Below are 13,770 nucleotides of genomic sequence, written 5' to 3' on the forward strand. Positions count from 1 at the left end.
TCCAGCCGACCTCACTCTGGCCATATCTCTGCCGACCTCACACTGGCCCATATGCTCCGCGACCTCACTCTGGCCCATATGCCCTGCCGACCTCACACTGGCCCATATGTCCTGCCGACCTCACTCTGGCCCATATGCCTGCCGACCTCACTCTGGCCCATATGTCCTGCCAGCCTCACTCATGGCCCATATCCTGCCACCTCACTCTGGCCCATATGCCCTGCCGACCTCACCTGGCCCATATCCGCTGCCGACCTCACTCTGGCCATATGCCCTGCGACCTCACTCGGCCCATATGCCCTGCCGACCTCACTCTGGCCCATATGCCCTTGCCGACCTCACTCTGGCCCATATGTCCTGCCGACCCTCACTCTGGCCACATATGCTGCCGACTACTTGCCAAGGCTGACACCTCTCTCCGGTGAGTTGATGGCGATGAATATACGGGATGGGGCTTGTGTGAGTCCTGTGTTGTTGATCCTGCAGACAGACTACAGTACACACATGCTTCGGGACGTGATGAATATCCCCTGTATCATGAGTAAGTAGCTTCGGGAATTTGAGAGAGGGTGTGTTCGGTGGCCTGGTGTCAGCACTTCGCTTCGCATCAGCAACGCCGCATCGCCGCGCTCACACTACCGCTACTCGGGTTCCCGATTACTGATAGTCACTCCCTCCATGAACTCACGGTCAAAAGTCGATATTCGGCGAGCCAGTACACAAGAGAGATGAAGCTGTTTAGACCAGCCTTCTTGGTACCCTAGTGGCTTGGCCTCCGGTACCTCTTGCCGTTGCGGTAGCAGACGAAACAGTCTATGATTAGGGTAGGCTGGAGTCTTTGAACATTTTTTTATGGGGCCTTCTCTGAATCACCACCTGCGTGTAGAGGTTCCTAGATGGCGCAGGCAGCTTAGGCCCCAGTTGGATGTACTGGCCGTACGCCTACCCTCTTAGTGCCTTGCGGTCGAGAAGGCCGAAGCAGTTGCCGTTACCAGGGCAGTTGGTGCAAACCAGTCAGGATGCTCTCGGATGGTGGGTGCATCTGTAGAACCTTTTGAGGAATCTGAGGGACCATTGCCGAAAATCTTTTTTAGTTTCCTGCAGGGGGAATAGGCCTTTGTGTGTTTCCCTCTTCACGACTGTCTTGGCAAATCACATGTGTTTGGGACCGCATTCTAGTCTGTTGTGATGTGAGACACCAAAGAACTTTGAAAGCTGGCGTCGAGCCTTCTCCACTGCAGCCCCATCGACGAGAATGGGGCGTGCTCGGTGCCCCTCCTTTTCCTGTAGTCAGTCAATCATCTCTTTTTGTCGTTGATTATGTTGCGGGGATGAGGTTGTTATTCTGGCACCCACCCGGCCAGGTCTCTGACCTCCTCCCTATAGGGGTACTCGTTGTTGTGCGGTTTGAAAAATTTTTTCAGGCCCACCAACTGGTTGGGTGGTCATCTGCAAACTTAATGATTGTTGTTGGAGTCATCTGCCTGGCCACACAGTCATGGTTGAACATGAGTACAGGAGGGGACTGAGCGGAGCGCCGACCCCTGAGGGGCGTCCAGTGCTTCGAGCAGCAAGCAAATGATGGGTGTTGAAGTGTTTGTAGAAGTGATGGTTAGTGTGTGGAGTGTCTGTGTTGTGTTTGTGTGTTTGTGGTTGTGTGCAGTATGCAGTTGGTGTTGTTATGTGTGTGTTTGTGTGCCGTGTAGGTAGTGTTATGAATGTTGTGAGGGATTTGTGTGGGAGTGACAGTGTAGGTGTGGGTGACTGTGAGGTGAGTGTGTTATTATAGGTGTGAATATAAAGTCTAGTTATGTGTGGGCGGAGGTCAGTGGGTGCGAAGAATGGAGTCGATGCAGGATAGTTGAGGCCATACGCATAAAAATGATTATTTAGCAGTTCTTGATGGGCTTATGGATTAGAAGCTGTCTCTGAGCCTGTTGGCCCTAGAGCCGATGCTCCAGGGTACCGTTGTCCGGACGGTGGGCAGAGGTGAACAGGTCTATGTGTGGGTGGTCGGAGGTCTTGTTGCAATTTTTCGGGGCCTTCTGTCTGGCACCACTTGAGTATAGAGATCATAGGGAGCTCGGTCCCTGTGATGTACATGTACTGGGCTGACCGGCCCACCATCCTATGCAGCGGGCTTTGCGGTCGGGAAGGGCGGTCAGATTACCGAAGCGGGTGGGTGATGCAAGTCAGTCAAGATGTTTGCTCGAGATGCAGCTGGTATAGATTCTGTGGTGTGGATCGTTGAGGGCCCGCTTCTTCTTCAGGACTGTGCGAGTGGTGCTGGACCATGTTACTTTCCGTTACTTAATGTGGACGGCCAGAAGGAAACGGAAGGTTTCGCGGACCTGCTCCACAACAAGCCCCGGCGATCATGGAAGTTTGCTCTCCCCTTCTTTCTCGTATAGTCTACTGAACAGCTCCTGTGGTTGTATTGACGTTGAGGGAGGGTGTGTTACTGGCACGCACGACTGTGATAAGTCCACTGGACTGTCCTCCGCTGTAGGCTGGACGCTGACTCCTCTCTCTCTCTGGTCTCGCTCCTCTCTGCTCGTCTCTCTCTCTCTCTTCTCTCCTCTTGGCTCTCTCTCTCTTCTCTCTCTCTCTCTCTCTCTCTCTCTCTCTCTCTCGTCGTCTCTCTCCTGCTCTCTCTCTGCTCTCTCTCTCCTCTCTCTCTCTGCTCTCTCTCTCTCTCTCTCTCTTCCTCTCTCTCTCTCTCTCATCTCTCTCTCTTCTCTCTCGTCTCTCTTCTCTCTCTCGATAATCCATTCTCAGAACAGGTAACGTTACACCTAGTGAGACCTTCTAAAAGCCACAGTGGCTTACTATGTGTAGCAGATGGTAACCCACAACCCAACACACCTGGAGCCAGGTACTCACTTCCTTATGGAAAAGCTAGTTAAGTTCAGTTAAATTTAAATGTTATCTGCACTTGCTTAAGACATAAGAGATCAAAATTAAGCTGTTAAGCTTCATGAATTTTCATATCTAAAGGACAGTCCTGTTGAATTTATGCTTGCATCAAATCATGGCCTTTGTCTTTCACACACCGCACACACCGTCACAGCAATTCCACACATACATTCAGCTGCCCTCTCCTCCGCTCCTCTCTCTCCCCAGAGTGGGCCCAGCCCATTGGCCTGCTCTCCATGCGGTCTTCAAGTGATGGAGCAGGAAGGAGACACACTGCAGCCTCCTCAGTCTCAGCTCTGAGCTGAAGATGGTCTCCTATGTCTGTGAGGCATCCAACCCCTCGGACGAGCAATGGCTCCCTCTATGTCCACCACAATTCCTCTGGTGAGAACGCACCTTAGACACACACAACACACACATGGCATTACATTACTGGTTGCTTTAACTGGTGCTTTCATAAATTGCTTCTCTAATTGTTAATGTGATTTATTGGATTGCATTTGGTTCGTTGATTGATTGCCTGATTTATTGAATAGTTTATTGGTCCCATTAGGGATAATTTGTCTCGGTAACAATACGCCATCCTGTTTACACATTAAAATCACCATATATGAGGTCTTATGAGAAGTGTGATGTAGCATGGATAAAGTTGAGCCCAAGATGTCTCACTTATATTTCACAGCATGTGTTTTAGATCAGTGTTTAGTATCGAGTGCATTGTTTTAGTATCAGACTTATGGCCTCATTTCCCCTTTCTAAAGGAAGTTACTGCTGATAACCACTTAACTTAAGATGTCATGACAACGACACTTCTCTCTTACTGTAATATGTACCATGCTTTTTAACCCCAGTATATATCTCTTTGCTTTTCTGCAGGAATTAATGTTTGCATCAGCGCCACGATGCGTATGTTTATGGCCCAACAAATCATATGGTTAATTGTTTTAAATACAGACTGTTTCTTATTAACTGTCTATCCCCACTCCTCACAGAGGACCTCTGCCTGGGTCTTTTTTGTTTGGGGTTGGGTTCCTAGCTTTTTTGCCATTCCGTGTCTGATTTGGTGCTGCTGCACTTGTTATGGTTAACTGTGCAAAAACAGACAATTTACTTTTGGTAATATCAACTTACTGTAATATTATAACAGAATTTGCATTATGAAAAAAAAAAAAAAGCATGAGCATGATCATATAATTGATTTTCGCTCAATTATTAATATCACTATTTTTTGTTCTGGACGAGATATCCCAGGAATACAATCGATCCAATCACCAGTCCAGCACCACCACAGGTTATGTGACTATGTGTAATGATGTGCGCTGAGAGTCAGGGCGAAGCAAGTTCAAGGATGTGAGTGTTTTTAATTAACATAAACAACATAAAACAAAACAAGAAAGCACGAAACAACGCACAGACTTAACACTGAAACAGGAAACAATAAGACGCCTGGGCGCAAAAGTAACCAAGGGTGTGACATATTATCAGGGAAGTATTCAGGGAGGTGACAATGGAGTCCAGGTGAGTCTGATAATTGAGCAGGTGCCTCGTAACGATGGTCGCCACAGTGTGTGCCGCCATAACGAGTGAGGCCTGGGTGACGACGAGCCAGAGAGGAGGCACACGTGGGACACCTATGTTTTCTGAGTGTCCCCACCATTGTTGTGTGATCAACTTGATCACATCAGCCACTTTTTGCAATGTAATAATACTGCTTATAATTGTCTGATGACAAGGTTGAGAAGAGAACCTGGGACATCTGCGGTTCTAACACTCCAAACCAGCAGCGCATGGAGGAAGTATTCATGATGTAAGGAACAAACGACATTATGATCTAAAAATATATATGATATTACACTTTACGTTCAAAAGTTTGGAGGCACTTAGAATGTCCTTGTTTTTGATTAGAAAAAAATATAAATTGTCCATTAAAAAAATTATAAACATGATCAGCAAATACAGTGTAGACAGTTGTTAATTTACTATTACTAATTTGTAGCCTGCGAAACAGCCCCGGCGGCCTCCCACTCCTCTTTCTTATTCTGGTTAGAGCCAGTTTGGCTTCTGTTCTGTGAAGGGGAGTAGACACAACGTTTGTACGAGATCTCAGTTTCTTGGCGAAGTTTCTCGCATGGAATAATCCTTCATTCCTCCAGAACAAGAATAGAATTCTGACGAGTTTCAGGAAGAAATGCTACAGTGACTCAACGTTAGTCTAAAAGAAAGCCAGTTTTATTGCTCTTAAATCAGAACAACAGTTTTCAGCTGTGCTAACATAATTGCAAAAGGCGTTTTCTAATGATTAATACAGGCCTTTTTTAAATCTTATAAACTTGGATTAGCTAACACACACGTGCATTGGACAATAAGGAGTGAATGGTTGATGATAATGGGCCTCTGTATTGGCCTATGTAGATATTCCATAAAAAATCAGCTGTGTCCAGCCTACATGATAGTCATTACAACATTAAAACAATGTCTACAACTGTATTTTCTTGGATCAATGTTGATGTTATTTTTAATAGTGATTTTTTTTTGTGCTTTTTCTCTCAAAAACAAAAAAAAAAAAAAAAAAAAAAAAAAAAAAAAAAAAGATCAAGGACAATTTCTGTGACCCCAAACTTTTTGAACAAGTAGTTGTTATATTATAAAACATATCCATTTTATTTGAGCTTATTGTCGTATGTTCATGAGGTTACAGTCAATGTGAAAAGTAAGTACACCCCCTAGAAAGTTGTAATTTGTTTTACATATTTGGACAGGATGGGATATGTAATTCTTCACTCAACACTATTGACAGATAAAGGTAACCTAATTTTAACAAATGTACACCTGGAAAGATTATAGTTTTGCAATAAAAATTTATTCAGATCAAGAAATCAACAGAAATGCAATTCCATTAGCGCGGGAAAATATGGTACAACCCCTAACTTCAATAGCTTGTGTGCCCTCTTTGGCTGAAATAACTTAATGTAGACGTTTTCTTGTAAAACTGTTCTATCCAGTCTCTTACATATGACTGGTGACATTTTTTGCCACTCTTCCTTACTTGAGTACTGCTTCAACTGATGTCATGTTCGAGGGCTTTCTTGCCATGCACGGCCCGCTTCAAGTCTGCCCCACACCATTTTGATAGGATGAGATCTTGGGCTTTCACTCTGTCATTTCCATAACCCTCCATTTATTTTTCTTTGAAAGCCAATTTCTGTGTGTAGCCTTTTGCTTTTGTGTTTTGTTGGATCCATTGTTCATGTTGCCAGATTCAAAATGTTCCCGCGTTCAGCTTTCAGCTTTTTTGAACAGATGGGTTCTCAAGCATTCCTCCTCAATAATTCTCTGGTACAATATAGAATTTCGATGGTTGACTCAATGATGGCAAGTTGGTTGCCAGGCCCTGAAAAGGCAGTTTAAAGCAGCCCCCAAGCCATTAATGCACCGCCTCCATGCCCTTTACTGTTGGTAGCAGGGCTCTTCTGTTCAAAGGCCGTATTTTATTTTTCCAAATATAGGTGTCGTGGCATTTGCGGCCCAAACAACTCCACCATTTGACTCATGGATCTGTCCAGAGCCCATATTGTTCGCAGTAGTTTGGGGTCGTCTTACCAGCGTGTTGACCCTCCTCAGTTTCTCTTTAATAATTCCTAATAATATTCGCACTGTTTTTGGTCTGTACCTGATCTAATTTTTAGCCATTTTATTTGATGGCAAAGTTAAGGTGTACAATTTTTATTCCGCATAAGGAAAAAATGTATATTTTAATTGCCATAACATTTTTTAAAATAATTACTTTTTTGTACCATTTTGTTAAGTTGGAGTTACTTTATCAAATGAATTGGGGGTGGTTGTGGAAATTAGCGTCCAAATATCCATGTCCAAATATGTTTTAAAAATAAGACCACTTTCCAAGAAGGGGGTGTACTTTACTTTTTCACGGACGGTATATTTATTGTGCTATTTTATAAAATCACCGGACAGGCTTGATAGCGATGCCAGAAGGATCTCAGAACATGCACTGGGTGTGGAGAGATTTCCCTAGTCTGGCACATTCTCCAACCATCTAAATGAACAAGACCCTATCAGTAGCACTGCTGACATTAGAAAACCTGGGCTCGGCCACTCCTCCACCACAGCTTGGGGTACACAGTGCTGGCCCGTCGTGTTTCAGTTTTTTTATCACCTCTCCTGGACTCCGCCTGCGTGTGGTGGAGGGGGCGTTGTTACTTCAGCAGGGAACAACACTCTCCTGTATGTATGTATGTAGTTATCTGTTGAAGCCAAACTAAAGGGAGGCCAAGTATAATTTCCTAAATAGCATGACAAATGGAAATCTTGTCCAGTAATGACTGCCAAACCCTGGCTTGGTGGTGGTACTCTGGTAGAACGAGGGATTACAGCCTTACCTGGCTGGCATGAAAATTGAACCACAGAAAAAGCGTCCCCCCATTTTGCTATTAAGCGCATAGAAAAAATGTTTATTTTTTTCCCCTGCCCGTTTTCAAGACAGGTGCATGAGTAATGGTCCATTTCTAAATCAAAAACAAGTTTTTCAGATTGTGGAAGATCATTTTCACCCCTAAAAATGCTCATCTTTATAATTAAAAGCAACACATTGCATGGTTAATCGCATTTTGGCTGTTGATAATAGTGTTTCCCGCTATTGAAAACAATTCCAGCGTTGTATAGCCTACTTGCCGTGTATACATTGGCGTCGACTCATAATGTAAAGAAATAGTCCTAATAGTTTCATCAACATTTTAAGTTTAAACATTCTGATCTTGTGGCCTTAGCGCTCATTGCGTAAACAATTTTATTTTTATGCTAGTGGTTGGTATTTACGCATCCCGACAATGTTCCAGACTAAGTTTGGACTATTTTATATTCTCACGCAGACAAAAAATAGGTCAAACTGTTGTACTTATGGGGATTAGTATATTGACATTAGCTGGTGTTTTTGCTGTTCGTTAGACATACTCATCTTGTGGCTGACAAAAAAAGTAAATTGGACAGTTTCTTCCAATATCTTTCAATATGCACCTCGGAATTGGATAAGGACTCGCGCAGTTGCGCTCCCCGAATGCTTTTTTTCTTCTGTCTGCTTTTCAATTTGTAACCTGTGAGAAAAGACCCCCGATCACGTGAGCGGGTCAGCTTGCCCTAATAAAGCCCTTCGACCTTAGTTTGACACGATGTACGAGCATCTACTGTCCATCAGTTCCCAGACGTGTGTGCTCTAGAAGTCATCTCGACATATGGGCCAGAGTGAGGTCGGCAGGACATATGGGCCTGCCATTAGACCGAGAGCTAGGAGATGTAGTCCTACTAGAAACTGAGCCTTGCCTGTCCATGTGAGAGCTGGGAGATGTAGTCCTACTAGAAACTGATCCTGACTGGTTCATGTGTCCAGAGAGGGCAAAAAGAGGAACACACAGTCAGCTGATACTCATGTTTATCTCACACACACACAGTCACTACCAACTGGGCTGTAGGGTCACTGGTGCATGTGACTAGTTGAGAGAGAGCAAAGAGGAACGGACACACAAACTGACAGCAGAGAAATAAATACTACACACACACACACACATAATGACCGACTGAACGTGGAGAGAGACGGCGCCAGAAGAACACACACACTTTGGAGGAAGGAAACACACATGTGCACTGACTGGCTGAAACCTGAGATGACACACACACACACACACACACACTGACACACACACACACACACTGACACACACACACTCACTCAGAGCACACACACACACTCAGAGCACGCACACAGAGCACACACACTCACTCAGAGCACACAGAGCTACTGTTGTTGTCCCAGGACAAGGTAAGGCTCATCAGCCAGTTTTGGCAGTCAGAACCAGCTAACAAGCAGTCTTTCTGTATCCGCTCATGAACTAAACCACACACCGTCTGATAGTCCACCCATAGATGTCCTACTCAGATAGTTTTCTGTGAAACACACATTTTAGGTAGAAAACAAAAAGGCCTGGGTTGTCAATATGTTCTGTGTTCCAAGTCAAGTGACTAGTCAATAAGGTGACCTTTACCCCTTCACCTGGCAACAACCACAATCTCACCTTTTGAACTTACTCCTGATTGRCCAAGGGGATTAGGTTCGTGTGTTTTGGTTGGTCAGATCCTCCCTGAATTGAGAGRGAGGATAAATGTCACCCTTAAGCACAGATCTAGGATCAGCTTCCCCAAATCCTTAACCATAAAGGGCTGGAGGTAAAACTGACCTAAGATCAGTGTGTAGGGAAAAGCTGGTGTTGCTACAGCAGTTAGACATGGATCAGTACAACACTAGGCCCTGTTACAGTGTGAGGGACCAGGCACGTGGGGAGTGAGGCCCAGGGTTCGCAGGACTTCTCCCTAGAGACTGACACCTATTTCTGGGATGGAATCAACCTCGGCCTACCCTTGTTGGCCCTTTGTGTGGTTCTATGTTGTGGGGATCACTGAGAGTTGTGGTTAAAATAGTTTGGAACTTGGTATTGGATTAAAGCGTCCTGTAAAATATCATATGACCGTTGTAACTCAACTCCTACAATGTGTTCTATCTCCCTACACCCTCTCTCTGTCTCTCTCCAGTCTGTCCAATGGGCAGTGGTGCCAGTAGACTCTACAGCTCCCTGACCCAGACCCTAGTCAACAACAGCACCACTACCACCCCGCTGGCCCATCACCAGGACCCCCAGCACCCCTCCCCCTCACAGGGGTGTCACTCTCCCCCGGAGTACCCCGCGGACCCCCTGGAGCTGCTGAGGGAGTGTGAGGAGGCTCTACGGGACAGGCCTCCTCGCCTCCTCAGAGCCTTCATCTCCCCCGGGGAGGAAGTGGACAACAGTGCCACCCAGAGGACCATCAGGGTTATGCAGTGGAACATACTGGCTCAAGGTAAATACGTTTTCTTTATTGTAGCCTTTCTTTAGCAAATATAATCATGAACGTTTCATCTCATTCAGGGTTATTAAATGGTATATTATTGCTCATTTTAATTGGCATCAAGGACAGTGAGATGGATAGATTGACAGATGAATTCTCTCTCCCTCCAGCTCTAGGTGAAGGGATGGACAGTTTCGTCAACTGTCCCCTGGAAGCCCTGAACTGGGCAGAGCGTAAATACCTSATCCTAGAAGAGATCCTCACCTACCGACCTCACATCCTGTGTCTACAGGAAGTCGACCACTACTACGACACCTTCCAGCCAATCCTGGCCGGCCTGGGTTACCGCGGCAACTTCTGCCCCAAGCCCTGGTCTCCATGCTTGGATGTGGAGRGCAACAACGGGCCGGATGGGTGTGCTCTGTTCTATGATGAAGCCCGGTTTGACTTGGTGGATAGTGTGAATGTCCGGCTGTGTGCTGTTTTAATACCCACCAACCAGGTTTGTAAAACTAAGCTAGTTTAAATGTCCTTTCTTCCTTGAGGTAATCACTGGTCTGACCGTAATATGATGGAAACTCTGATTTCCAAGCACAGAGATTACCTCAAGGAATGAAGGATTCCAACAGGATCCTATTTTATAACAGGCAAAAGTGGTCAACCCTCCTCCTGGACAGCTACTGTTTGTGTAGATTGTTAAAAATACAGACTGGAACGTAACCCTTAACTGTTTTATGCAATTGTCTTCCCTACAGGTGGCTGTCGTCACGACGCTGCGGTGCAGGGTGACAGGCCGGCGGCTGTGTGTTGCCGTGACGCACCTCAAAGCCCGGAGCGGCTGGGAATGTCTCCGTAGTGCCCAGGGTTCCGACCTTCTCCGGAACCTCACCACCCTCACCCAATCACCAGGGGGTCCTTCGGGTCCCACAGGCATCGTCCCAGACACCCCTCTCCTTGTCTGCGGGGACTTCAACGCTGTGCCTTCCGAGGACGTCTACCAACGTTTCGCCTCGTCACCGTTGATCCTTGACTCGGCCTATAAACGGTTAAGCCGGGACGGGCTTTCGGAACCGGCCTACACCACGTGGAAGATCCGGCCGACGGGAGAATGTTGTACCACATTGGATTATATCTGGTACTCTAGAGAAGCGTTCAGCGTGGACGCCGTGTTGGATATGCCTACAGAGGAACAGATTGGCCCTAACAGGCTTCCGTCRTACAACTACCCCTCCGATCACCTCTCGCTGGTGTGTGACTTCAGMTTTAAAAAGCAGGAGGATCACATGGACACTTTTGATTGACAATTCAATGGAACGAGGGATGGAGTGACRGAACGAGGGATGGAGTGACGGAACGAGGGAACAGAAGCAACATTATCCCTCCGAGTCCGAACCCATCTCTCTGGGGTATGATGACTGGAGAACAGGAAGGAAGGAAACTACCCGCTTGGTGTGAGCTTACTTTTCATGGACTAAAACACTCTGAATGAAGGAGAGACCGAGAGGAGTAGACTGCTGAAACTAGGCTCTATGGTGCCTGTCTACAGTATAGGTGTTGTTGTACCTCTGACACTGAGGATTGCACCCTACCTGCTGTTTGTACTATTCAACTATACTTGTCCTGGGCAGCGACGCTCCCCATCCAACCTGACAGAGCTTCAGAGGATCTGCAGAGAAGAAACTCCCCAWATAGAGGTGTGCCAAGCTTGTAGCGTCATACTCAAGGCTGTAATCGCTGCCAAAGGTGCTTCAACGAAGTAAAGGGTCTGAATACTTATGGAATTATGTTTTTAATTTGCAAAAATGTCTTAACCTGTTTGCTATGTCATACACGGGATATAAAGTCTGGTAATTGATGCATGAATAAGTAATACATGTCTCAGAATAAGTAAAGGTGTCTGAATCACTTCCATGCCCAGACAGGAGTCTCATATTCAAAGCTTGTCAGGCTCTTTACGTGGTGCCATATAAAATATTCATCCCATCGAGCCAATTCTTTGTCTACTGCGTACATGGTGTATCGAGGCATTTCAAAATGCACTTTACTACCTCACCAGTTTAAATGCCATCCAAGGCCCCTGGTGGATAGTTGTGAACAACCCATTTATAACTACAGTTAACCCTCACCAGCAAGTGAAATGTGGATATTACTACGACATAGTAACGTCTAGAAGTCTGCTGCTTTGTGGGATGGAACCTATAACTCCTGATTAAATGTAACATACTGCAACCACCGCGACGCCTACTAGACTTCTTGTACTCATCCTAACACTGAATTACAGTCGTTTGTCAGACGATGGTGAATAGTCAGCTCTGTGACACCCATTCACAAGTTAAACCCTGGTGGATAAATGCTGAATGGAACGTTGTTAAAACAGAATCCCTGCAACCAAAGGGTTACTAGTTGTAGTCAGCTACATTACAGGTCCCAGAGAGAAGGGTTCCTGGTTGTAGATCGACGCTTCTAACACAGCATTTACCGCAAATGCAGGAACATCCGCCTTTGAAAGAGAATAATTCATTAAACAAAAGACAAAACAGAAAATTAATTAAAAATGTTTTTTTTTTATATTTCAGAAAATCTACTTGAATACACTTTGAAAAACAAGAGTACACACAAAATAATATACTTCAAATTTGAACTTATCAAAATAGTTCTGTCCGAACAGCGCACTTCCTCTTATAATACAACGAAGAGAAACAAAAACGGCTACAGGAAATCTAGAGAGAACAAGAGCCAAGATGGCCGACGAGAGTTATGCGCCTATAGACATCTTGCGTGTTTGCAATAAAAATCCGAGTAGTCTTAGCACCAATGTGATATAACAGATACAAACATTGGTCAAACTTTTGCCCAAATTACCACTCATATAGTGCAGCACACAGAGTACCATGGGAGTAGATTGTAGCAAGGCCTGTGGCAAGGCCTACTAGGAACAACCAGGGATTGACGTCAGTTTACACATCTATTGTTAGTATCAAAATGCTCGAATCCGTTTAGTTTCTTCTAATCATATGAAGAGAATGTCAGTCTCACCTGACCGAATTGACAATGATTTCGACCCTCACAAAAATCGAGCGATCACTGCAACCCACGATGGAACCCACGTCATACACGACCTGGGCTGCAACCAGACTCACTACAATAGAACAATGGTGTTGCTGTATTGTTTTAAAACACTGTGCTTGGTACAAGGTATCAAAAAGGTCGAGAAACCGTAACACAAAAAAAAGCTAAATCTGCTTATCTTATAAACAATGCAATGAAAAATAAAAACCAATCATTCTAAGGCTGTTTTGAATTTAATTCCCCTAAACTGTATAATAGTTATATACATATAAAGTCCCTTTGGCTTTTTATTTCCCCTTGTAAGAGCTGATCCTAGAACAGCCCGCAGTCTTTCCTGTGGTTTGTTTCTGCACCGGGAATCTGCACAGTGATCAGGCAAATAAAATGCTGGTCGTACACAAACTTTTCTATACAAACACCCTCCATCGCGCTCCTTTTCCTTTCCAGGTCACATCTTTTGGTTTTTCTAATTAGCCTTTTGTTTAGTGTTTTTTTTCTGTTAAGTTTGTATTTTTCATTGTAGCTTAGTTAGCTAGTGTCTCGTCTGTCAGAAACAGAAAACGTAGTGATTTAAGTTGGACTTGGTCCCTTTTTCTGAAGGAGATTCTTCCCTTTTGAAAAGTCATTGCTGGGTTCCTATGTTGGCTGGGTGTCCTACGGTAATTGTACGACTCAAATGACACCCTATTCCCTACAGAAGTAGTGTACTGTATAGGGAATAGGGGGGGCCATTTGGGATGCACCCTGGGTCTCCATGGAGATGAGGCTGTGGTTGGAAGGTAGACCACCCCAGGGTAAATCAGAGGTGGTTGTGGGTCTTTATAGTCTCTCAGACTGTCATGTAGAAAAAGAGGAACAAACTCCTAACTGTACAAACTACGAGGTGTGTGTGTG

The 13,770-nt window shown here is 45.1% G+C and overlaps 1 protein-coding gene across 1 annotated transcript; it reads left to right on the plus strand.

Annotated features, from left to right (window-relative positions):
- Positions 1-8,201: 8,201 nt before the first annotated feature.
- On the plus strand, positions 8,202-11,629 carry LOC112078726 (nocturnin). The gene is made up of 3 exons (XM_024144868.2): positions 8,202-9,819; positions 9,978-10,309; positions 10,563-11,629. The coding sequence occupies exons 1-3, from the start codon at positions 9,522-9,524 to the stop codon at positions 11,106-11,108; spliced, it is 1,176 nt and encodes a 391-aa protein (XP_024000636.2). The 5' UTR covers positions 8,202-9,521; the 3' UTR covers positions 11,109-11,629.
- The last annotated feature ends 2,141 nt before the right edge of the window (positions 11,630-13,770 follow it).

The sequence above is a fragment of the Salvelinus sp. IW2-2015 genome, unplaced genomic scaffold (genome assembly GCF_002910315.2).
Source record: "Salvelinus sp. IW2-2015 unplaced genomic scaffold, ASM291031v2 Un_scaffold6134, whole genome shotgun sequence".
NCBI classification, from domain to species: domain Eukaryota; kingdom Metazoa; phylum Chordata; class Actinopteri; order Salmoniformes; family Salmonidae; genus Salvelinus; species Salvelinus sp. IW2-2015.